General features: G+C 49.9%; 7 protein-coding genes across 7 annotated transcripts; 5 read left to right on the top strand and 2 right to left on the bottom strand.

Moving 5' to 3' along the window:
* Positions 1-20: 20 nt before the first annotated feature.
* On the bottom strand, positions 21-3207 carry F5B22DRAFT_453275 (ribonuclease H-like domain-containing protein). Its single transcript, XM_047971984.1, has 4 exons — positions 2469-3207; positions 1977-2310; positions 1736-1926; positions 21-1680 (listed from the first exon to the last, which is right to left on the bottom strand). Exons 1-4 carry the CDS (start codon positions 3038-3040, stop codon positions 303-305), a joined length of 2475 nt encoding a protein of 824 aa, XP_047826645.1. The 5' UTR covers positions 3041-3207; the 3' UTR covers positions 21-302.
* Positions 3208-3305: 98 nt separating this feature from the next.
* F5B22DRAFT_624160 (mitochondrial distribution/morphology family 35/apoptosis) lies at positions 3306-4500 on the top strand. Its single transcript, XM_047976103.1, has 4 exons — positions 3306-3612; positions 3676-3713; positions 3776-3852; positions 3917-4500. Exons 1-4 carry the CDS (start codon positions 3572-3574, stop codon positions 4007-4009), a joined length of 249 nt encoding a protein of 82 aa, XP_047826644.1. The 5' UTR covers positions 3306-3571; the 3' UTR covers positions 4010-4500.
* A 1574-nt stretch (positions 4501-6074) lies between these two features.
* Positions 6075-8826, top strand: F5B22DRAFT_453241 (n-acetylglucosaminyl transferase component GPI1). Its single transcript, XM_047971983.1, has 4 exons — positions 6075-6301; positions 6384-7974; positions 8034-8137; positions 8192-8826. Exons 1-4 carry the CDS (start codon positions 6167-6169, stop codon positions 8513-8515), a joined length of 2154 nt encoding a protein of 717 aa, XP_047826643.1. The 5' UTR covers positions 6075-6166; the 3' UTR covers positions 8516-8826.
* Positions 8827-8952: 126 nt separating this feature from the next.
* F5B22DRAFT_624157 (pyruvate kinase-like protein) lies at positions 8953-11117 on the top strand. Its single transcript, XM_047976102.1, has one exon. The coding sequence runs from the start codon at positions 9366-9368 to the stop codon at positions 11049-11051; it is 1686 nt and encodes a 561-aa protein (XP_047826642.1). The 5' UTR covers positions 8953-9365; the 3' UTR covers positions 11052-11117.
* Positions 11118-11148: 31 nt separating this feature from the next.
* Positions 11149-17854, bottom strand: F5B22DRAFT_660324 (uncharacterized protein; the record flags this gene model as incomplete). Its single annotated transcript, XM_047980269.1, has 9 exons — positions 11149-15012; positions 15046-15135; positions 15196-15396; positions 15448-15558; positions 15611-16046; positions 16097-16494; positions 16551-17174; positions 17225-17501; positions 17559-17854. 9 exons carry the CDS (start codon positions 17852-17854, stop codon positions 11422-11424), a joined length of 6024 nt encoding a protein of 2007 aa, XP_047826641.1. The 3' UTR covers positions 11149-11421.
* A 1375-nt stretch (positions 17855-19229) lies between these two features.
* On the top strand, positions 19230-20220 carry F5B22DRAFT_650791 (uncharacterized protein; the record flags this gene model as incomplete). The annotated part of the gene is made up of 3 exons (XM_047979366.1): positions 19230-19332; positions 19391-19557; positions 19609-20220. The coding sequence occupies 3 exons, from the start codon at positions 19230-19232 to the stop codon at positions 20218-20220; spliced, it is 882 nt and encodes a 293-aa protein (XP_047826640.1).
* Positions 20221-21057: 837 nt separating this feature from the next.
* Positions 21058-23115, top strand: F5B22DRAFT_624152 (uncharacterized protein; the record flags this gene model as incomplete). Its single annotated transcript, XM_047976101.1, has 1 exon — positions 21058-23115. A coding segment is annotated over exon 1 (1799 nt), but the record flags the coding sequence as incomplete, so codon positions are not given.
* Between the last annotated feature and the right edge of the window lie 551 nt (positions 23116-23666).

The following is a 23666-nucleotide window of genomic DNA, read 5'->3' as shown; positions in this document are numbered from 1 at the left end:
GCTTTTATAAAAGGCATCAAGGGACATTTTCAAAGCTCCACGAAAGCCATTGCATAATGTAACAATTAGTAATCACCTATAGCACGGCGACTTCGTAGGATTTCTATCTATCTCATATAACGCATAGCATAGCATACTTGTGCGAGGATCGATCCTCAAATGGTATTTCCCAATTTGACCCATGGACACTTAGGTTAATGCTCCAGGTGTCTTTTCCGCCGCTCCCCAACTCCCGGTTAATGCAAATACAGGCGGCATCCGAACTCCGTATGAAATGCAATATATGATCCACAGCGTTCCATTTAACTCTTCCACGTAGCGCTCTTCCCGGCTCTCTCTCCATGCATCCTGCGTGCGGGCTTTGGACCCTCGGCGGTGAGAGCGTAGGGATTGAACTTCGCTTTCCGTGTCCCACTCGTATTGTTCGCTTTAGCGTTGTCTGCTTTGAGAATAGACTTCGCTTTACTATAGTCGAAAGGCTCATCGTTTTCTTCAGCCCCATCCTTACCGGCGGAAGCTGAATTCTGGTTATGCATAGCCCGTTTCTCGGCCCGTTGCCGATCTTTCTGCTGTCGTTTCTCTGCTTTACGGGCAAGTCTGAGCGCCTTCTTGTTGGCTTTTCTTGCCTTCTTTTCTTGCTCACTGTCGTCCTCGTCAGGAACAGCAATCTCTTCCTCGCTACTTCCAGGTGCTGTCTTGGTTTTGGATCCAGCTAATTCAGTAAAATTATCGCTAGGTTGCGCTTCGTCATCTGACTCTGAGCTATCATCAGATTCAGGAGCTTTGCGTTTTGAAACAGCTTTGAGAGTGAACTCTCCATCCTCGGGTACAGAATCACCATTTGTTGCTTCATTAGGGGCCGCTTCAATAGCCATGTTCTCAGACTTATCAACGTCTTGACTTGGCTCTTGAGTGACATCGTCCGCTAGCTTGGCAGACTGGACAAATTGAGCCCAAGGAAGTTCAAATTGACTTTGCTTCGGGAAAGTCAACTGATGTTGCGAATCCCATCGACTGCTAATGGGGATGCCACCCCACAGTCGCGATGAATGAGAGACAAGGTCTTTTGCATCAAGCGCATCCTTAGCACGATCCTTCAGCTGGGGGAGCACTGAGCGAGCAACTTCACCTATACCCATGGTAGCAGGTGCATTGCCGCGAATGACTTCTGCTACACTAGGGCCATCTGCGCCCTGTTCTTTCGCCTTGGTAATGATTTCGAATAGTGTCGACACTTCACGCTTGGCCAAGAATGAGCCCGAGTCGAGTAGGCCGTGGAGAGCTTTAGGGTCAGGTGGTAACCGCCTCGCGATGTCGAACACCGTCGCGTTGTTCATAATAAATAGAGGACTTTCATCTTCTTTGCGCGCCAGCTTGTCTCGCCACTGGTGAATGGCCCGAAAGACTGCAAATTGTTCTTTGGAGAATTTACCAGCCGATTGTCGAATGAGCATGTTGAACCAACCAAAAGGACCTTGGCCCGTCTCGGTGTCATAGATGAATGATTCATGCCTACGGAGAGATGTCTCTTTCGATTTGTCTAGGACGAGGCGCATGAGGTCATGGCCCGACATATCCGACTGGGTTGATGATAATAATTCATTACGAAGATTGTCATAGATGTAAAGAAGATAATGAGTATCTGATCGGGCGTAATAAAACATTTCCTCCGGGATTGGTCTATAATCCGAGTTAGTCAAGTAGGAAAGCAAATGAGAATTTCAGAGTAACCTACCGAATCCGCCAGTCCGCGAGCTGATATTTCTTATCTGCGTCGAAATCTACAAATCGTTTGAGAAGATACGCAAGACTACGCCCTGGGTACTGAAGGGCGCAAGCGGCCTCGAATGTATCAAATAGCCCAACGATATAGAGACCACAATCACGTTGAAGCCAGACAATATCCATATATGCACCATGTAATACCTGGGACTTGTTAGAATAAAATAGTGACAGGGTGCCGTGCGAATAATTACCTTGATAATGCTGGGATCAGCAAAAACTTCATTCAACACTTCTAGCTTGTGGCGCCATGGCTGCAAGGTGTCTACTATCCAATCCTTTTCGCGCGTACTTATTTGCATCAAGGAAAGGAGACCAGTATACGTCCTGAAGTCGTGATGTTCCGTATCGATGGCGATTTCGGTAGCCCCTTTTAACTCATCGAGCATCGCCAAGACTCCATCAAAGGTATCGACGAAGGTAGCTGTGGTGGACTCGAAGGGAAGGTAGCGAATCGGCTCTTTTGGTTGGAAGATGGACTCAGGATACTCAAGAGCCCGGATTTCTGTTTCGTATGGATGCTTGTACCTGGAACTCACCATCAGCTCTCAAACTCGACAAAAAATTGAAGGCTTTTCCCCTTTCCCCAGACAGTTCATGGGTATTGCTCTTAAGGTACAAAAGAGTATCACTTGCGGCGCCTCGACAAGGAGGAGGGTATCAAGACTTGGGCTTGGTAGACCTACTGGGTAGATTGGGATTCGTCTGTGAAGGATTCTATACTCTTATCTAGAGCGAGAGTGGCGTGTGGTTTTTTGGTGAGAATCGGTTTCCACGGCGATGTATCGAGATTATTCGGCTTGAGCTCAAAAGTATTCTGTGGCTTGAGGACGTTCGCTCGGCGAATAGACTGGTCGAGTGCGTATCGCGACTTTTTGGCAGGGGCAGTATGATGCTCTGCCGCGGGCGCCTTCCGCTTAATGGCACCTGTATACTCGTCTAGACTCGTGTCGGCCTTTTCCAGTAGATTGTCGAGCACATCGACAATACGCGACCAATGGACATCTACATCATCGGCATCATCTAGATTCGGACCGGTAACATCGGTGCCCTTCGTCGCGGACTGCAGAAGAGACGTGGTCAGGGCCAGGAGGCGGGAAGAGGTATCGTCGAGCTCTTCAGCAACGGCGGGATTGCTGGTGCGCTGGAAGCTCAGATCTTCGGCGGCAATCTGGTTTGCGAGGCGCGTTGTAGATACGAGCGCATTCTGGATGGACTCCTGTAGGGACTTGAAATCTTGAGAGGAATCCATGGTCATATCGATCTCATCTCATCCTCGTGCTAGCTCGCCGCACTTCCGTAACAACCCTGAGACTCTTAGGGACTTTGCTTGAGTTTATGAGAGGCAAGGAGATGCCCGTGTTGTAAATGAGGCTAAGGCTAGCAACAAAAAATTAGGTAGAGAGAGACATCGCTGCGCCGACCGATAAGATAAAGCGGCGATAACAAAGCTTCCCTACAGGATAATTAAATAGGTACCTAGCTAAGCTCTTATCGGGCGGTCCACGGCGCATTTAGCGTGTATCGGCCCCTGCATCTGGGTACTACCCACTGTAACTTACCTACCTAGGTGCACTACGTACTGCCAGTACTACGTAACCTGCATCACCACATCCAGCCAGGCAATAGGCAAGCATTACTTACATCTATCCCACGGTCCATATCTCATGCTCGCATCGGCTTTTGAACCGATTCGTGAGTCTTGTATGTTAGGACTTTAAACCTTGTCACATCGAAATACACCACGCTCGCATACTGCTTGAGGATTCCTTCATACAACTCGGTCAAGATGTCTGCTTCCCTAGCACCCGAGTGTAACGAGGTCAAAGAGTAGGAAACCGCTGAGACGAGATAACCCTTTGCCAGCATGGAAGCTAACGTGGCTCTGATCAGACGATATGACACCTGCTTTCTAAAGTGGTACAGTGAAAGTATGTCCTATCTCACCGGCTCCATGCCGTAGATGAATCTATCTACTAAAAGTCAAGCGCAGAATACCTTAGAGGTAACGGCAAGGCCGATAGCAACGAGTGCTCGAAACACTTTGAAAACTACCAGAAATGCTTGAAGGTATGTCGTCATTATCGCCGACCCTCTTCTCTTTGCCGGTACACGTATCTGATTTGTGGCCAAGATCGCTCTTGAGGAACGAGGTATAGACAAGCTCTTAGCTGAGGCACGCGAAGACAACAAAGAGAGTGACGCTATACATATGAAACGCAAGTAAAAAAAAAATAATAATAATAAAAGTCCTTAGCTTTCAGGGAGAAAAGAAAGATGCCGAGCAGCCGATGCCTGCGAGAGATGATGACCATTCCCCACACAAAGGTTGGGGCAGAGTCGGGGCTAGCAAGCAAAGAACCCCCGGCCCAGCGGTTCTGGGACGCTTTGCTTTGCTGGCATTGGTGGTTTGCTGATTTATATTGGCTGTAATTTATTTATTGGAAAGCTTTCCTGCGGGAGTAGCGAAGCTATCTTGAAACAGCATTAGTCAGTCGGGATTTAGTTAAAGAAGAATACCTCGTAGTCCTTGGCAGCCTTACCGACCTACCTAGGTACTCTCGAGGTCTCGGCGAAGTAGCGGCGTCCGAAGACTGGGGTGGTAATACGCGACATGAATGGTCAGCAGATCACCAACAAGAGAAGAGACATACTTATAGGTAGAGGGTGTTACCATCTCAGCTCCGTTTGAAATATTACTCTCATCACGCTTCTCTCTCTCCCTCTTCTTTTATCTTTTTTCTTCATTTTCCCCCGCCTTTCATTCCGTTTTCACGTACAATGTGCTCGCCCTGTTTCGTCACTCATCACCATCACTAACTTCTAGTTAACGTGTAACCATCTACGGGCCACACTAAACCACGTGGTTTGGATTCAATCGCGGGATCCGATGATGAGTTTATAAGTTGGAATCTACCTACCTTCTCAGGTGTATTTCACCCGGTACAAGCCCTCCTAAAGCCATACCCAGCCTTTTGAAGTGGTAATTAGAGGGACTCAGTAGGTAGGTACCTACAGATATGCAGGTATCCTGCTTAGGTACATGTCTACCGCTGAACTTAGACGCTGAATAGAACTGCCAGCGGGAATTGGGATTGTGCTTGCAGGTCCATTTTGTTCTCGACTTTATACTAATGGCAACCAACTTCTCATTCTCAAAATACCTGTCTCTCTTCTACCTACTCCGTATTGCTTTATTCTTGACCCGTCACTCGCAATCGCTTCTCATTGGATGACAATTGGTTACTTCGTTGCGTGCGATGTTGCATGGTGTCGACTCGGCTAGAGCCGCGCGTCCAGTGCCGTCTCGCGTCTCCGGCGGCTCTGTCTGTGCAGGGGGTTTTCTTCAGTGGGGTCTCCCTGCTAGCCTAATCTGAATCGAATCGATCCCGCCATGCTCTTTATCGCTGCCATGCACATCGACCGCCAAGTCCATCCACATGCACAGTTACAGCATCCAGGTTGCTCGCCTCTCCCGCGACAGCACGCACCGAACATCGAGATTGCGCCAATGCGACGCCGCGACTGACGACGCCCGAACGAGTCTCGCCGTAGCAATACCCCTAAGACCGATATAGGTTACGAACACGCCGCCCATCGTGACCCGTATCCGACGCTCGTTAGTGTACGACCCGCAACCTCAGGGTACCTATCATTACCCTTCGGTGACGAGCAAGAGAGAGGAAATTGACCCGTCAGGCTGCCTGTCGCCAGTATCGATCGCCACATTCCTTGCGGAAAGAACTGTGCTGCAACGCCGAGCCTTCGTGAAAAGTTGTCGGTCGAAACAATTGCTGTCTGTTCTCAGACCTCCAAGATTGCTACAGTCGCCTCCCTAGCCCGTTCCTCGTCAACAGACCGCCCTCGTTACGTTTCTGCTCTAGGGATGCTCCTCGGTCGACAATAACCGCTCCTTCCCTCACCTCGTCGCTCGTCCTTTATGCACCCATTTTCCATCTTGACCCTAGCTATCTTTGTAGCTGGCTACATAACTGCTCGATGGGATCTGGTCACTCGGTTGTACGAACTCTCTACCTTTGCCTGGGATAACGGTGTCATAGTGAGAACAACCCCATGCTTGCAATGCGTCCTTTCTCCTGGCCCGTCCCTGACCATTTGCGTGATCTAGTCTCGCATCGCTTTAGGCTTCGTCTTCCTGAGTTTTGCGTTTCTGTTGTTATTCATACCGGTGCAACATATTGCCCGCTGCGAAGCTGACCTGGTATGTCTCTATATCCCGCTGGGTGCCGGCCATCAATTATCCCATTTACCTATGCTGATAGAGTGAAAAGCACCCAAGATCGCCGAGTCGCGGGGTCTCCGCTCGGGAACAGCTCAGGCGCAGAGGCTCTTTCTAGTCTCAGTGCTTCGACACCATTTGGATATGCCAGAGCACGATGGGTTGATGCGAGTGTTTTGGCCTAGCGACATCCCCACTTCTGATCTCACCGGCGTTCTAGTTGGCTGGAGAAACTCAGACTTGGATGTCGTTGTTGTGGCTGTTCTGGATCATGTAGATGTAAGCATATAGACCACTTTTGCCCTGCGATTCCTTCTAAGCCCATGTCCCTCGCATACTTTCATAGCTGACATGCCTATAGCCAAGAAACGTCGAGAATGCGCTGAAGACGGGCATTCTATTGCGGAATGCTCCTCACTCTGTCGCTAGGTTATTCGAAATATGTGACCAGGCATCCATGCACGTCCTTGGTTTGATGAATGTCGGGCTTGATACTGTAGCCGACCCATCGTGGGTACAAGCGACCACTTGTTCTCCAGAGCCCTCTTTACGAATCACTTGCGCTAAAGCCTCGACCATTCAGACGATCGTATTTGACCGGCCTAATCCACACCGAATGCAATACATATCGCTGAATCCAATTGCCCTCTCTTTGAGCGGCGAGAATCAGACGCTTTATCCCGGGTCTCATGAATCCGAAGTAGAGGATGAGAAACAAGAGCAGAAAAATAAGCAGAAAGCTAGCCACCTGATGGAAAAGATAAAGCAACACTCAGTTGTCCGGCATCCTCCTTCCTCTAAAGACAAAGCCCTGGTAAGAATCGTAAATCAGATCAATTGGGCTTGGGAAGTCCAACAGTTGTTGCACAAGAATGTCCCTCTCATCGGTCCTCGTCCCAAGCGTACGCTTAGTGTGTCTGAACGTGTTGTGGAGCAGGCTACAACTATGAGAGATACGGCGATGTTGTATATCTGGAATATGATTATTATCTACATCTTCCCTGTTATTCGGCGCGCATTCATAATCACTCTCCTTGCACAGCGGTTTGCGGCTGAGGTGCTTCTCCTGATCCTTGAATGGCGGCTTCGGCCCTCATCCCCCGCACTCAAGGATATTTCAGCCACGGCACAACAGGTGGAAATTCGCCTCTTACAATTCTGTTATTGGCCTATGCAATACGTGAAGCTTCGTCGGCGGAAGAACGACTGGGATAGCGTCACAACGAGTCACCCCGATTATATACGCTTCTACAATAGCTTGTGGCTCGTGGCAAACGACGTGATCATCGGCATCGCTCTGGGATCCTACATCATTGAGAATGGTGACTGGGTGGCCGATACTATCAATATGATAATCGATAAATATAGCATTGCGGCCTTACAGACCAGCATCTCATGGCTTATGGGGTGGCCAGCTGGACTGAAGCTCAACAGCGAATTAGCATTGTTCCTTGGCGATCTTTTCTTATGGGTCATTGACTACTGGTCCAGTTGTGCTCAGACTTTGAAGCCTCTACTCCCACAGATTATATGGTTCATTGGATTCTCTAGCTTTGCTGGTGCTAGTATGCCCATTGCCTTATTTTCGGATTTATTGTCAGCTCTCACCCTTCACATCTACTCATTCTATCTTGCCTCGGCCCGGATATTCCATTGGCAACTTACCATCCTCCTTTCGCTATTTCAACTCTTTCGCGGAAAGAAGTATAACGTCTTGCGAAACCGTGTTGACTCGTGCGATTACGATCTAGACCAGCTGCTCGTCGGCACCATCTTATTCACGCTTCTTTTCTTCCTGCTTCCGACCGTAATTGTATTCTACCTCAACTTCGCTTTTGCACGTATGATCATCATACTACTTAAGGCGGCGTTTGACACCTTGTTGTCCTGTCTAAACCATTTCCCACTTTTTGCCTTAATGCTGCGGGCTAAGGATCCTCGACGTCTTCCAGGTATTCCCAGTCAACTCTCAAATCATAACACGATGTACTGACAAAGTGATCAACAACAGGAGGCATTCGTTTTGAACTTCGTGATACCCATAATAGACCAAACCTTAATTCAGCATCAGCCTCGACATCCTCAACCTCTCCCACCTCGCTCATCCATTTGAAGGCATGTTGAAAATGTTACTTGTTCTCCGCTTGCAAAGCCACTAACACCATACAGCCGATTCCTCTCGAGTTCAGCGCAATGTTCCGGCAATATTCGCAGATGGGTAATCGGCTACGCAAGCATTACCTATCACCCCGCGTGTTGTTTTGCCTCGTCACCGGCCGCTTCGTCCCACCTATTCACAGGAAGAACCTGTATTCATTACAGTACAGCATGCTTCCTGCTCGGCGGGCCGGCATTACGGAGATTTGGGAAGCACTGAACTCATTACCGGCCAAGAAACCTATAGGATCACAGTCCTATGGCCTGGCCAGAAACGTTACTATGTTGAATGGGCGACGACACATGAACGGGCGGGCAACACGAGGATTGAGGTAGGAATAATTGAGTCAACCCTCGGGTACTATTGGCGTTTTGGAGAAAGGCATTTAGATGGCGTGGAACAGGGTGGCGTCAAAGCAATGGTTCTTTAAGTACACGGCAAGGGACTACGCGAGGCGTAGCAGCTTGAATGCATAACATGAGTATGGGTTGACGCCATTCTTCCACATTTTGCTTAGAGCTACGTTTATTCTAAAGGATAGACTCGCTGATATGGCAGCATGAGCCTCACTGTTTGCGCGCATAGAAATGGAAATGTCTAGTCATTCAACACTACAAAAGCAAATACAATACCTATTCGAAGCATTGCACTGCTTTTCGCACTGGGCCACGTGTTGGTGATTGTGACAGGAGACAATGTTCCGGTAATTTAAATAGGATACTTTAGTATGCGCTCCTCCCTCGTCTTCTTCTATCCACTTAATACTCATTCAGTCAAAGAAAAGGTTATACAGACATTTCGGTGAGTCCCCTCTTAGGCAACCAGCAATTCTTGAGGTCTTTCATTGACATGAGGGAACATACTGTACCTAGCTATTGTGGGGGCCACTAGATCTGGACGAATAGGCGCCATTGTAGATGTTCTTTTTCCAAAGGGCAGTGGACTTAACACCTCCATTCAAACTTCAATGAAGTGGATTACAATTGCTTTATCATCCTCCGGTCCCTTTCAAGGCGTCAAAATATATAAGCACAGTTGATTGTGGCGCCTGAATACTTCTGCAGTTTGAAAAACACCAAAGTACCGGAGGTGTAACCACGAAATTCGCAGTCGATTTGTTTTTCTATATTAGTCTCGCACCCGCCGCCACAGAACATTTTGCTACCCCTCAGTCCAGGCTCAGCCATGGACCCCTACGCTTCCGAGTCAGATCTCGTGCCTTGGCCTCCCAAAGAAAAGGTGCTAAGTTTGAGAACAGGAAAAGTCCGCCCTCTCACCGGTGACAAGATCACCTCGGCAATCAACAAGCAGCCGCGACAGGGTAAAGTGTACCTGACTAAACTCGGCTTCTCTGGCGACGAGCGTCAATTCGTTCCGCATCAGTCGCCCGACAACGCCGTCCACCAGTATGCGAGTAGTCACTACGAGCGTTGGAGGTCAGATCTGCCTGACCGCGAGACAAAGTTCGTTGTGGGTGCCTTCGGCGAGAACATCTCTACCCGACATCTCTCTGAGAACAATGTCTGCGTCGGCGATAAGTTTCGACTCGGCGATGCCGTTGTCCAAGTCACTATGACGCGCCAGCCGTGCTTCAAGCTAAACCATCGCTTTGAACACAAGAAGATGTCCAGCTTGGTGCAGGCCACGGGTCGCACCGGGTGGTTATACCGCGTGCTTCAAGAAGGATGGGTCGAAGAGGGCGACGAGATAGAATTGATCGAGCGCATCAACCCGACATGGCCACTCTCACGCCTACAGCACTTCCTTTATACAGATCGGAACAACACCGAAGCGCTGACGCAACTTACCACTCTCCCAGGCCTCAGCAGTGAATTCGTCAGGCTCTTCGAGAAGCGTCTAGAGCGAGGCGCCGAAGATATGAGTGGCCGTCTGCAAGGCGACGTGGCCATGCCTTGGAGCTCTTACACGCTCGTCGAGAAAACACGCTTAACCCCACGCGTTCAGAAATTCATATTCGCTCTCGACGATGAACCTGTCGGCGCAGAGGAGCTTCATTTCGGTCGCGTCCCGCATGTCCGCATCAAGTTCGGGCCTGAATCCAAGTTTACGCGAGCTTACTCTGTTGTCTCTGGCGATATGAATCGCTTTGAACTAGGCATCGCAAGAGACGACAATTCACGAGGCGGGTCTCTTTATCTTCACGACACTCTGAGTGTAGGCGATAAAGTGAAAGTAGTCAAGGGTCACACGTCAAACATCAAATGGGACACCGATCACACCCTCCATGCAAAGAAACATGTCTTTGTGCTCGGCGGCATTGGCGTTACGGCTTTCCTCGGCGAGATTCGAAAACTCCTCGAGCAATGCGTTCAGTTCGAGGTCCATTACGCCGTGAGAAGCTTGGCGGATGCTGCGTACCTGGACCAGCTACCGAGCGCACATACAACTGTCTATGCAAAGTCCGAAGGGCAGCGATTACGAGTTGCAAGCATAATTCCTTCTCTCGAAAACAACGCCGATCCCAATGTTGTGGTCTACTGCTGCGGTCCGACGGGTCTGATTGAGGAAACTCGCAGCATCACTACGGCGCTGGGGTATCCCCGGTCGCACGTCCACTTCGAGGAATTCGGCGGTGCCGCGACAGGCACCGGGGATCCATTCGAGGTCGAAATCGAAGCAACTGGGAAGGTTCTACAAGTCCCTCAGGAGAAGTCTCTTCTCCAAGTTCTGAACGAGGCTGGCTTCGACATCGACTCGTCCTGTCTAGCAGGTAATTGCGGAGCGTGCATGGTTGAATATTGTAAGGGCGAGGTCGTGCATCAGGGTGTTGCTTTAGATGATGAACAGAAGAGCTCGAGTATGCTTTCATGCGTCAGTCGCGGAAAGGGGAGAATCACAGTCAAGTGTTAGATTTCTGTTGTTAGTCTCAATTTAGCAATTTTCTCATGCGTATGAATAGATTTATTCCCATTCTCAGCGTGACAAGCTCACTGTATACCTAGTACTCGTTCATAGCAGATCTCACTATCCCTCGCGCGTTACGGGGAGGAACACAATGTCTTTCGAAGTTTCAAAAAGCAACCAAGACCCTCTTTCACGACCTCATCTACCTTAAATGCCGTTAACATGATAGTTCATCAGAGTTGAAGAGATATCCAATCCGATTTAATTCTCCAAACAATCCGTGACAGCACAATCAATCGCGTCCGATACTTCAGCAGCCTATACTCCTCTTCTCGTCAGCCATTTCTCATACACAAAGCGATACTCATATCACAATTCACAGGTCACTTACACAAGGCATCCGCAGCATATTCCAATGATCCCCCTCAACCACGCTCGCGCGCACATTCCCCACGAGCACATCCCACCCATTCGCCCCGTACACCCCCCACGCCTCCCTGTCTCCGCAAAACCACGCCTTGTAATCCCTATTCTCCGCCGCCAGGGGATTCATCGCGCACGGCTCCCGCCTCACGCCGCGCCTTGCCCAGATCATAACCGTCCCGTATCTCGGCCGTCTGCCGGCCTCCATGGGCTCCGGCCGCCAGGCATACACGCACCGCAGGCCCGCGAACAATCTCTCGTTCTCGAGTTTATCGGGCGGGGTACGCAGGAGGGCATGGACGCGTGTATCGCCATCTCTCAGGAGCGCGTCACGCAGGGCATCCAGGTCCTCCGTGCGCGGCGCCGTCGACCAGGTCTCGCCTGGACAATGCGCTTTCATATCCACCAGGATCAATTTATCTACGTCCTCGCCTGCGTCCAGGAGCGCGCGGGAGACTTCGTATGCGTGCACCGCGCCGGCGGAGTATCCGCCTACGAGATATGGCCCGTGCGGCTGGATGGATTGCATTGTGGCGATGTAGATGGGCGCGAGATCGGAGGGTGTGAAGGTGTGGAGGGATGGGTCGTGCAAGAAGGGGGATTCGAGGGCCCAGATTGGCGTGTGAGACGCGAGAGGGGGGAGATGCGTGTATATTGAGGCTGAGCCGGTTGAGCCTGCGATTAGGAAGAGCGGGTGCGCTGATGAGGTTGCTTCGCCTTGGATGAGGACTGCGTTGCTTTTGTAGAGGGTTTTTAGGGCTGGTGTGTGCGTTTCTGGGTTTGAGGGTGGCGTGTGGTTGTGGGAGGAGCTCGCGTTGTGGTTTTCTTCAGTCGTTGTTTGAGCGGTAGTATTGTTCGTTGGGTTTAACTCGTTATTAAGAGTGCCCAGTCTCTCGCGCACGTCTCGTATAGTATATAGCTCTGCGAAAGTCGTCATAGGCAGTACATAGCCCGTCTTCATCTTCAATTTCTGTATGATTGCCATCGCCATTAGAGAGTCCACGCCTAGTTCCGAGAGCGAGACGTTATCCTTGACGTCTTCTGGGTCGACGCCAGCTTCTTCAACGAGAGTCGATATGAATGAATCTACCATGTTGCATTTCGCATTAGTTGGTCGCGGTGTTGGACTCTCATGTACGTCCACATCGAGTTGTAGAGCTGGCTTTTGTGCATGGTCAGGCGTAGGTGGTGATTCATCGCGACGTGCCGCATGTAACATATTTCTCAGAATAGCTCTTTTCATCCGGCGGAACATGAGGTCTGTCACAATCCCAACAAGTTTATTTTCAGCGAAGATGTAGACGTTTGCTAGAATTTCTCCTTTCGTGACTTCGACTGTGCGGCAGTAGCTCTGATACGTCTTGTTGTCGCTGAGTTGTGCGAGAATCGTGATGCTGCTGGCGCCGACTGAGAAATAGAGGGTGTCGGGTCCATCATCTGATGCCTGGATATTCAACATGAAACCTGCAGCATGTACGAGTGCGTCGTTGTGATACGGGCTCAAGGTAAACGCATCTACCTCTCCATCAGGTGTTGCGGTGAGCTTCACCTCCGCCACGATCTCCTGGATCTTAGAATCCTTAGGCACTTCAGGGCTCCAGGCCTGCATGATCCCTTGGTAGCGATCAGAATATGTGACAACTGTGTCGTATAGCTTGTAGAACATCCGGCGATGTAGATGGTCGACTTGGGTGTGAAGGTCGCCCTCCATATCGATGAGATTTGCGCTGCGTGATAGTGCCTTTGCTATTGCTTCATTCCCTTCAGATTCATGTTCCATACAGCTAGTATTGCTAGGAACGTCACACGAGCCATGAGATCCATCCTCAGAACTAAATGAGACAGAGGCATCCCAATTATTCTCTTTCTCGGCAACAACTCGTATTTCGATTACTTGCTCTCCTGAGCCTTCACTAAGAACAAACGGCTTTAGCAGCTTGAGCCCCTTGAGAGAGCCTAAGGATTTATTCTTCTCAGTCCGAACGATCTCGTGTACGTAAGCTGCGGCAGTAAAAGCCATATCTACGTATACGCTGGTAGGGCAGATGCAGCTACCTTCAATTCTGTGACTCCGAATAGCATCTCGCAGTCGAGGATCGCTTAGAGAAGAGATGAATGTCACGTCGACCATCTCGCTGCTGATTTCTTGATGTTGGATCTTCTGGATAGTGGCCGTGGGTGTGAACTGGTATGGCCGTTGACCTCGGCCACTCATATCAATACCAGCCGCAGATGCAGTGGCCGTTGTATATGGTTGCCAGTACGTCTTAAGGTTGAATGCGTAAGTTGGCAGATCAAGAAGCTTCAACGAATGCACAAATGGCCGGTGAAACTCTGCCCAGTCCACCTTCAACCCGGAGGCATACGCTTTTCCAACGGAGGTTGCGAGGGTTTTCCAGTTACTTTCAGACTTGCGCAAAGAAGATAAAAGATGGGAGGGGTGGGCATCCAATGTTTGGCGAAGCAAAGCCAGGCAGGTCGAGCTTGGCCCAATATCAATCCATACAGGCGAGGCCTTGTCGGATTCCAGGAATAACTCGATACTCTTCAAGGCATGGCTGAATTTGACAGGATGACGGGCGTGATGAGCAATATAGTTGGCGTTGAAGATGCTTTCTTGGGTGACGATCTTACCCGTCACTGTCGAGGCCACCGGGATCCGGGGAGGAAAGAAAGAGACCTTACTTGCTACTTTTTGAAGTGGTTCCCATATGCGTTCCATGTGACTGCAGTGAAAAGCGTGAGGCATCTCTAGGAGTTTTGTAGCAACGCCTTTTGATTTAGCGCCATCTTCGAGCTTGCATAACTCTGTAGTCAGGCCTCCGACGACATGAGAGGTATCACTGTTGAAGCATGCAATATCGCAGGTATCGCGTAGTCCTTTCTCCTGCAATAGTGCTAGAATATCGTCGGCCGTCGCAGACAAGCTGAGCATACCATATTCACTAGCCGTGTAAGTCTTTTCAAATAATCTTCCACGTTTCGAAACCAACCACAGAGTATCGGCTACGGACAGTATGCCTGCTACCGATAGCGCAGCGTATTCGCCGATGCTATGTCCTAGAACCAAATCTGGTTGCATACCCCACGATCGCCATAAGTCTGCCAAAGCGAGCTGGACACACACAATGGCTAGGTGCTCTTCAGTAACAAAGGAACCATTGGTGTCTGCATGTTGAGCAATAAGAATGCTAAGTATCGTGCGGCGCATATCCGGGCATAGTTGCTCACACATGTCCTGAAGGCCAGTTAAATATTTTCGGAAAGCTGGATGGGTCTCGTATAACTCTCGAGCAACACCAAATAGAGATGCTCCCTGGCCATCGAATAGGAATATAACTTTTGGTTTCCCAGTGATAAAAGAATCGTTTTGATCGTGGTGAGAGACATCTCTTCTTATTTGCTCGATCAAATCATGTGTTGATCCTACGGCGTAGGCAGATCTCAGGGGGTGGTACATCTTGCGCCTTGTCGTCGAATATGCCACATCCGATAGTCTACTCTCCGGATGATTGACAAGGTATTCTAGAAGATTTTTCTTGTTCTCATGAAGCGACTCGCTTGCCTGAGCGGACACAGTAACTAGGTGACAGGTTCGAGAATCGCGTCCAAGTGTTTTATCAACTAGCTTACGTGCTTTCTCAATCAGCAAGCAAGTGTTCCCTCCCTGTGAATCACTCAGTCAGGATAATGATTATTACAAGGGGGACAGGCCATTGTAGCTTACTGCAGCGTCAAAACTATTCACTAGTATCTTCTGCTTAGTGATGTCCAATATGTTTGGCTGAGAGTCGATGCAAACGGAAGACATGTCTAAATCAGCAAAACCCGGGTGTAGCTGTGTGTCGGGTGTGATCCCAGCCTGTGGAGGGACAGCGCCTGTCTTGAGTAACATGACCGCCTTTATGACCGACGAAACACCAGCTGCCTATCTTGGAGAGTTAACATACTATGTTACTGTATATGATTGTTTACTTACACTCTCTGAGTGGCCAACATTTGCTCTTAGGGATCCAACATGGATAGGTGCAGGCTTGAAATGCTTGGCAAATACGCGAGTGATTGATGTCATCTCAGCCAGATCTCCAAGCTGGATTCAAGCTGTAAGATACGTGAACTCTGGGTTGAAGCAGCTTGCTTACCACTGTGCCCGTTCCGTGACATTCTACGTATCCAATCCCGCTAGGCTTCGTATTCGCCTGACGAAGAACTCGTCGAATTAATTCCTCCTGAGCTTTGGTGTGAGGATGTGTCATAGACGACGCCCCAGCAGAGTGGTTGCGGCCCCATCCCGTGATGACAGCTTCGATATTGTCATTGTCCGCCAGTGCATCTTCATGTCTCTTTAACACGAGCACGCCTACCCCTTCCCCGCGGCAGTACCCATCAGCATCTGCGCGGAATGTCTTGCACCCACCGGATGGCGATAAGAACCCGGACTTTCCCAGGGCAGAAAACTCAAAGGGACTGCTCGCAATCTGCGCACCTCCCGCGAGAGCTAAGTTGCAGCTCCTGTTCATGAGCGAGTCACAGGCGAGCTGAATAGCCGTAGCGCTTGACGAGCAAGCTGAGTCAACACTGGGTGCGTTAGTGTTACCCGCCTTTGAGTACATCAGTAATTAACATACCTGTACGATCCTGCATGAAAGCCAAAATAATGACTAACTCTTCCTGGGGAGAACACCCGGAGTATACCAGGAGCGGTGAAAATGTCAATACCTTGCTCTGCGTTGACTTCACGCCAGACGTCAGCGTTTTGACCGAAGTAAACGGCCGTCTTCTCATTCCGTGACGAGTGATTCGCCCCGGGATTGTATCCGGCCCTTTCAAGCGCCTCGAGGCTCGCCATCAGCAGTAAACGGTGCGTGGGGTCCACATGCATAGCTTCTCTTGGAGACATGTTGAATAGTCGAGCATCGAAGTCGCCGGGATCGGAAAGGAAGCAGCCGTCTGTGTTCATCATTGTGTTCTTCCTAGTGCCTGTAGGATCATAAAAATCGTCCAATGCAAAGCGATCAGGCGGAATCTAGATCTGTGTGTGAGACAAGAATGTGATGGTGTGTGCGAGGGGTATCGGCTTACCTTTTCATGAGTAATTCGTCCCTCCATCAGGAGTTGCCAGAACTCCTCGAGATTATTCGCCTTGGGCAGTCTTGCTGACATACCGATGATGGCCACCGCACCATACCTGGCCCTCCCTGGTATATTGGGCACATTGCCTGGAGCTGGAAGTATATCGGCTTGAATCCCAGCATGGTTGAGAGTGCGAACTAGGGAGTTAGCCTGGGCTGAAGGTCCAAGAACAGAAACAGCAGCGGTGGCACCGGCTGTCTTTAGGTACTCAGCTGTAGCTGCGAATGCCCCTTTAACCATCAAGGGGGCTTTTAGTATGGCGGGTATAATCTGTCGTGCGACTTCGCCGAGAGTTTTCGTCGAGTACGGGACACAATCATCGGTAGCCATGATGCAAGCCCCCTCTTGTAGCGGCAAATCCCATATATACGAAGGCTTGGCGGTCGACTCGAAGTCGAACGAAGGGAGATGTGGTGCATGGACGGCACTGGCAACGGGAAGCGTCATTGGGGATAGAGCTTTGAACTCTGGGCATCCTACCATGAGCAACTTCAGGATCGAAGGCGGCCCGCTCACCGTCACCCAGCCGCGACCGACTACCCCGATCCAAGTTCTCTTGTGATTGGGGATATCCTAGATTGTTACTATTATAGCAACAACTGGCAAATTCGGGTAGAACCTACATGTTCTTCGTGGAACTTGTCCAACAGTGACTGCAAATTGAGATCTGACGGTGTCGAGACCATACACGACCATTCACCGTGTGTCTGCTCGATCTGTTTTGTTCGGGTATGATTGGCTACGGCCAAGCTGAAGTAGGAAGGGAAACCTTCCAATGAGAGCCTTGTGAGCTCCGTCGCACTCCTGGCCGCGGCCGCTAATGCTGCCGGAAAGAGATTGATACACAACCCAATGAGGACACGCGGGCCTAAGAGGATCGTAGGATCTTGCTCTGCTCGACTACGTTGAGGTCAACATTTATCCCGTGTCAGCATATGACTGATGTTATCCACTTACAGGACGAGCTGTCCCAATCGAGCGAAGTACGACACGGCACAAGACGCAAGTACAGGTGAGCCGTCCGTCTTCCCATGATTCTCTGCCATCTCAAGAAGAGACTCGAAAGGTGGCGTCTCGTTCCTAAAATCAGGCTGCAGGTTGCCGAACTCGATCTGGCAAAGATCGGATGCATCTTGTAGGAATCTAGCCAGAAGTCCAGATTGTTTGCTGGCTGTGTATAGACTGATGATGCTACTCGTCACATCATCGGTCTGGTCGCCGAAAAGCAAAACGTGATGTCGATTTGGAGGCATTTTAGATCACAGTACAGAGCATAGGATTGAGATTCACTGGCAACATCGCTTCACATATAAATCCCCCTTCTATCTCCCCTTTTTTACTGTGACACGAACGAGGAAAATTCTGATACGCGCAGAGCATCTGTGTAGCCATCGGTTGGTGTACTTTGTTTGCACTTTCGGAAAGTTACGGGCTGGTACGCTCCTGAGATCTGCTGTGTCCAGAAATCGCGCTCACGGGCTGGTGGAGGTGGGATATGTATTGTGTTTGTCATCCCTCGGGCTACGGTGCATGAGATGAACAAAGATGGGTCCACGTCTGAAGGTAGCATAGTATCGTCAATGCTTATTCAAGGACTTTTGCGTAGCCTTTTCATTGCAATATAGGCTCAGATTTAACTTCAGAGAAGCACTAGTATACTTGTTGTATATGCTACCGCCCGCGAGAAAAAAAAGGCGTCTATGCCGACGATACAGCAAGCACACAGAAATAGACTTAATGAATAGAAACATTCAGCGAGCAGCCCGTTTTTGCTTACATGTTACACGCGCGTGCGGCCGAATATGCGGATTGCCTACGGCTACAAGCATAGAAGCCCCAACAGAGTATTTAATGATAATAGTTTCGTGTCTAAGCACTGTTGTCAGCCCTTCGTACATTATAGATCTGAAGCACGGTTCACACCTCAGGAGAAATTTAGTTAAACTAGGAATTGCTTAGCTGGCATTAAAGACCTACGGTGCATAGGAATACATAAACCATTGGTTTTGTAATTCTGACTGTATCTAGCATGCATATTCTCGAGTGTGTTATATTATTGAGGCAAAAGGCTAGGAGACTGAGCCAAGTTTCAGCATCATCTCTAATATACGCTCAATGAGTCCGTCTGTTCTGTCTCGGGCTGTTCCACAACAGAAATCATTTCCCTACCGCGCTCATATTCAACATAATTCTGTCTCTCTACGGGTATCGTTTGCCTTGCACTTGTTTACAAAATCTGGTTCGAGTATTCTTATGTGATACAAGGCAACGTCGAGGTCGATTGGAGGGTAATAGCACAAAGCCGAGTAGTACAGTCGTAGTTTGTTCCACGGCAGAGGAGATTGATGAGATATCATTGCCGCTATTATTCCGTCACATACCGAGAGTTACCGTCACTTCGTCCAGAGTGTCCCGAGACACTCTACTCGTACAGTATGAATATGTAATACACCTAGACAAGAACGCAGCTATCCTCTTCATTGTAATACCAGAATGAAGCATTCACTCGACAAAGGGATATCCGAGGTCGCAGTACGACTGCCACTTCATGATTAAAGCGCACGTATACATATCATCGCTTACACCTGTCCAATTTACAGGTCAGCAGAACGTTTCATCATCTACACCATGTCCTCCAAGATCGAGACAGTTGTCTCGATGCCACGCTCGGCTGAATACTCGGCTGGACTCCAGGTGGTTGTGTGTAGCCTTCCTCGAACCGGAACAACTTGTAAGAGATCCCTCGATGTTTGAACGAAACGAGACTAAACAATGTTCCGGAAATTCAGCCATAAAGCTGGCTTTAGAGAGATTGGGTTACCGCAATGTTTACCACATGAGCACGTTTATCAATCATACGGAAGATTACAGGTATTGGGACTATGTCATCAGGGCAAAGATTTCTGGTAAACACATTTCTCGTTCAGTTTGGGACAGCTTGTTTCGAGATTATCAGGTCAGTAGTTGTTCTACTCTCTGGCATTTTCAATCAATCTGATGTCAAAAGGCGGTAGTTGATGCACCGGGTTGTTACTTTTCTGTCGAGCTCGCCGAAGCATACCCCGACGCAAAAGTCGTCATTCTCGGCCGAGACAGCGAGAAGTGGTACAACTCCTTCGCTCAAACTGTACAGGAAATGATAAAGCGCCGAGAGTCTCTAGAAGTTCTGGAATGGGCCCTTCGCCCATGCATGCCCACGCAAGCGTCTGCCATTATCCGCATGGGAAATCTCTTATCACGGTCAGGGGTCGGGCTCGGCTCGTACGATAAGGAAGAGTGTCTGAAATACTTCCACAGGTACTATGCGGATTGCAGATCCAAAATAGCGCCGGGGCGTTGTATCGATTACAAGGTGCAAGATGGTTGGTCGCCTCTTTGCAAGCATCTCGGAGTCTGTGTACCGAGATACCAAACCTCGAACGCGTGGGTTGAATTACCTTTCCCACGAGCCAATGATACAGAGGCTTTCCACTTCTGGGTGAATCAACTGCAATACACGATGTTAAGACAATTTTGGAGAAACGTGATATTGTACGGGCTTGTTTTATTTGGAACCATTCTTCTCTGTATGCGGTTGATACACTTTTCCAAACTGAATGGATATACCCTGGATGACTAGTTAATTAGGTGAAGGTGGCTCAGCGTCTGTTTAAAAGTTGTTTTGAGATGCCATTCTTGTTCTTGTATTCTGGAAGACCTTGGAACTGAGGGAGATAGTTCAAGTACTTAATAATTAGCTATGATAGTGTGAAGGCGCAAGCCAGGTCAACGCAATGTCACGATCTAATATTTGGCCAAATGATTGTTCATGGTGTCTGATATATATATGAGCATTATGCAAGGTTGTGTGTGGAGTGTCCTTCAATCCAATCCAAAACCACCTATTAGATATTCTTTCGACTGCTGACCTACATACCTAGGTACCTAGTTACCAAATCTTCCAAGCCGAGCTTCTAGGCCTACAATCTCTACCCGAGTACTAACAGATAACTGGATGGTAGCCTGGTCTAGAACTTCATTGCTCTTATGACTCATTTGTGTGGAAGTTCGCATACACGCAGCCGCTTGTTACTATGAGCAAGACAATTAGATGGCTGGCAGCCCGATATTCATTAATATTTCCTATGCATAGTCATCATATGTTCTTAGAAATGGTAGCATTATAAGTCTTGACCACGCGATTTGGAGTCGTCATGGGTTCTTATGACTCTCAAGGTGATGTAGTTATGCCTGGTCACCTTGGGATCAAGGTGGTATTGAACTGCCCTGGTGACTCGTTGCGCAAGTCGATCATGCAAAGGGGCGCTCATGTTACCCTGTAATGGTTCCACCAAGGCCGTCACCAGCCAATCTCCCCCACCACACTGTTACCCCACCAATGCGGAGTCGGGATGGTGCAATCTGGGGCTTTGCTCACCTCGGTCGCATCGCCACACCCTGTCGTCTCCGGTTGTCCCCAGTCGTCCAATAGACTGATTCGAAGCGTCTAAAAGCAGTTAGGCCATGATAAACACAGTATACGCGTGTAAGTAGTGAGTGGCTGGCACGGTTGTACGGCTACCTATGTAACGCCTCACGTCTCCGCCGCATATAACAGGACATGCTGCTCACCTTAACCCTCCTCTGCTCTAGCTAGACCATAGGTATACACCGGGGCAGAAGACACCATGGAGCGCGAGAAAAGTGAATTGCCGCCTTATAGTGCTGTCGCCCCAGCCGGATGGCCAAGGCGTCATCGCGCAATGCGGCGATCGAGAGGCTTGAGGGTTGTCGCCCTTGCCTTTCTCGCTTTCATCGTCTACGCGCAATGGAGGCAAATCCAGCCAGCTACAAAATCAAATACTTCTCAACTATCTATTCAAAGGCTGCAGGATGACTTAGAAGTATGCGCGAAGCTCAAGTCTAAGCCGAAAGACCCGATTGGTGCTGGCCGTCATCGCAATGCTCGGTACATCAACGGACACAAGGCCACGTTGATCAAAAATGCTACTATTTGGGTTGGAGAGCCTGTAAAAGGCACAAGCGATGAGCAATCCCGAGCCGGCATCGGCTATTCTTGGGTCCATGGCTCGGATGTGTTCATCGAGCACGGTCTAATCAAGAAAGTCGAACAACACATCGACCTTAGCACGTTGTCATCGGACACTCTTGTCTGGGACGCCAAGGGTAGGCGCTTAACCAGTGGTATCATCGATATGCATAGTCACTCGGGCGTAGATAGTCTCCCGGAGCTTTCTGGAAACGACGACACGAACGAACTGAGCGATAATATTACGCCCTATGTGCGCTCCATCGACGGTTTGAGTCCTAATGACCACCAGCTCGAGGTTATCAAGTCTGGCGGCGTCACAACTAGTCTGGTGCTGCCTGGATCGGGCAATAACATTGGCGGAGAAGCTTTTGTTATCAAGCATGCCATTGGTAAGCCGGATGGACGAAATGAGACCTCCGCCGCAGACATGCTGGCAGACCCTGACCGCAACTGGCGATACATTAAGATGGCCTGTGGTGAGAATGCCAAGAGGGTATATGGGAGAGCTGGCGAAGCTGGTCCCTTTAGCCGCTTAGGAGAGTCATGGGAATTCCGCCATGCATTTGAGCAAGCCGCCAAATATGTTAGGTCCCAAGACGACTGGTGCGCGTACGCTGAGGCCGTGGGCATCGAGAATGTGGACAGCTACTTACCTCAAGAGATCGAGTGGGAAACCCTGGGTGCCGTATTGCGTGGGCAGGTCCACGTTAACACCCACTGCTATACTATCCCCGATCTTGAAGCCTTCGTGGATCACACGAACGAGTTCAAGTTTGCTGTCAGAGCTTTCCACCATGCGCACCAGACATATCTCGTGCCTGAGATTCTCAAGCGTGCCTGGGGTGATTCGCCGCCTGCATCTGCCCTCTTCGCTGATAACATGTGGTATAAGGCCGAGGCATACATTGGCTCTGAGTATGCTGGGAAGATCCTGTACGAAAATGGATTAACGCCCATCTATGTAAGCGACAATCCGGTGCTCAACGCCCAACATGTCTTATTCGAAGCCGCCAAGGCTTTCGGATACGGGTTGCCATACCACGCTGCTCTGGCTTCCGTGACAACAGCCCCAGCGGAAAGATTGGGGCTTGGAAAGCGCCTGGGTAAGGTCAAGCCTGGGTTTGATGCCGACATTGTCGTCTGGGATAGCGATCCTCTCAGTGCGGGTGCGACACCTGTCCAAGTCTGGATTGACGGAACTGCACAATATGAGAATCCAATTGAACTCGTCAAGCCATTCGAGACAAAATTCGATATCCCCAAAGATATCCAAATCACAAAAGATGAGCCACAATCAACCTCCAACTTGATCATCACTGGTATTACGAAATCATTCATACCCCAATTATCTGCAGGCAAAAAAGATCGAACACAGAGCCTCACAGCTATTGTCTCCGATGGGAAGGTTACCTGCCTCGGACCATGCACCAGTGAACTCCAGACTGCCCAAAACCGCGGTGCCGCGACAATCAGTCTTGAGAACGGGTACATCACGAAGCCATTCACCGCATTCGGGTCTCTAATCGGCTTAAACGCAATCGACGCGGAGTCCGTCACCGACAACGGCGGCAGCCCCGAGGTATTCAGCCGCGGCGTCGACGGGCTCGCGCTCGACACCAAGAAGTTGCATTTCGCGCACAAATACGGCGTCACCCGCGCCATCTCCTCCCCCACATACTCCGGCGCCGCAACGCACCAAGGAACCTCCGTCGGCTTCCGCACAGGCGCCAAACACGCTCTCGCGAAAGGCGCCGTCTTCATCGACGATGCCGCCGTGCACTACACGCTTTCTGTCAGCGCCAAGAGCGGCAGCACGTCCATCTCTAACGCTGTCGGCTCGCTTCGGCGGAAGCTCCTCGAGGCCGTCGCGGCCAACGCAACTGCGGACGCGTTCTCCGAGAGCGCGTTCCTAAAGAAAGTTGTCGAGGGAGCGCTGCCGCTCGCCGTGACGGCGCACAGCGCGGATACCATTGCCGCCGTGCTCAAAGTCAAAGCCGCCGTGGACGACGCCATCGCCTCTGCAGGCGGCGATA

The sequence above is a fragment of the Xylaria bambusicola genome (genome assembly GCF_022495145.1).
Source record: "Xylaria bambusicola strain CBS 139988 unplaced genomic scaffold F5B22scaffold_58, whole genome shotgun sequence".
NCBI lineage: Eukaryota > Fungi > Ascomycota > Sordariomycetes > Xylariales > Xylariaceae > Xylaria > Xylaria bambusicola.
The sequence above is the reverse complement of the archived record's forward strand: the minus strand, read 5'-3'. Positions and strand labels throughout refer to the sequence as shown.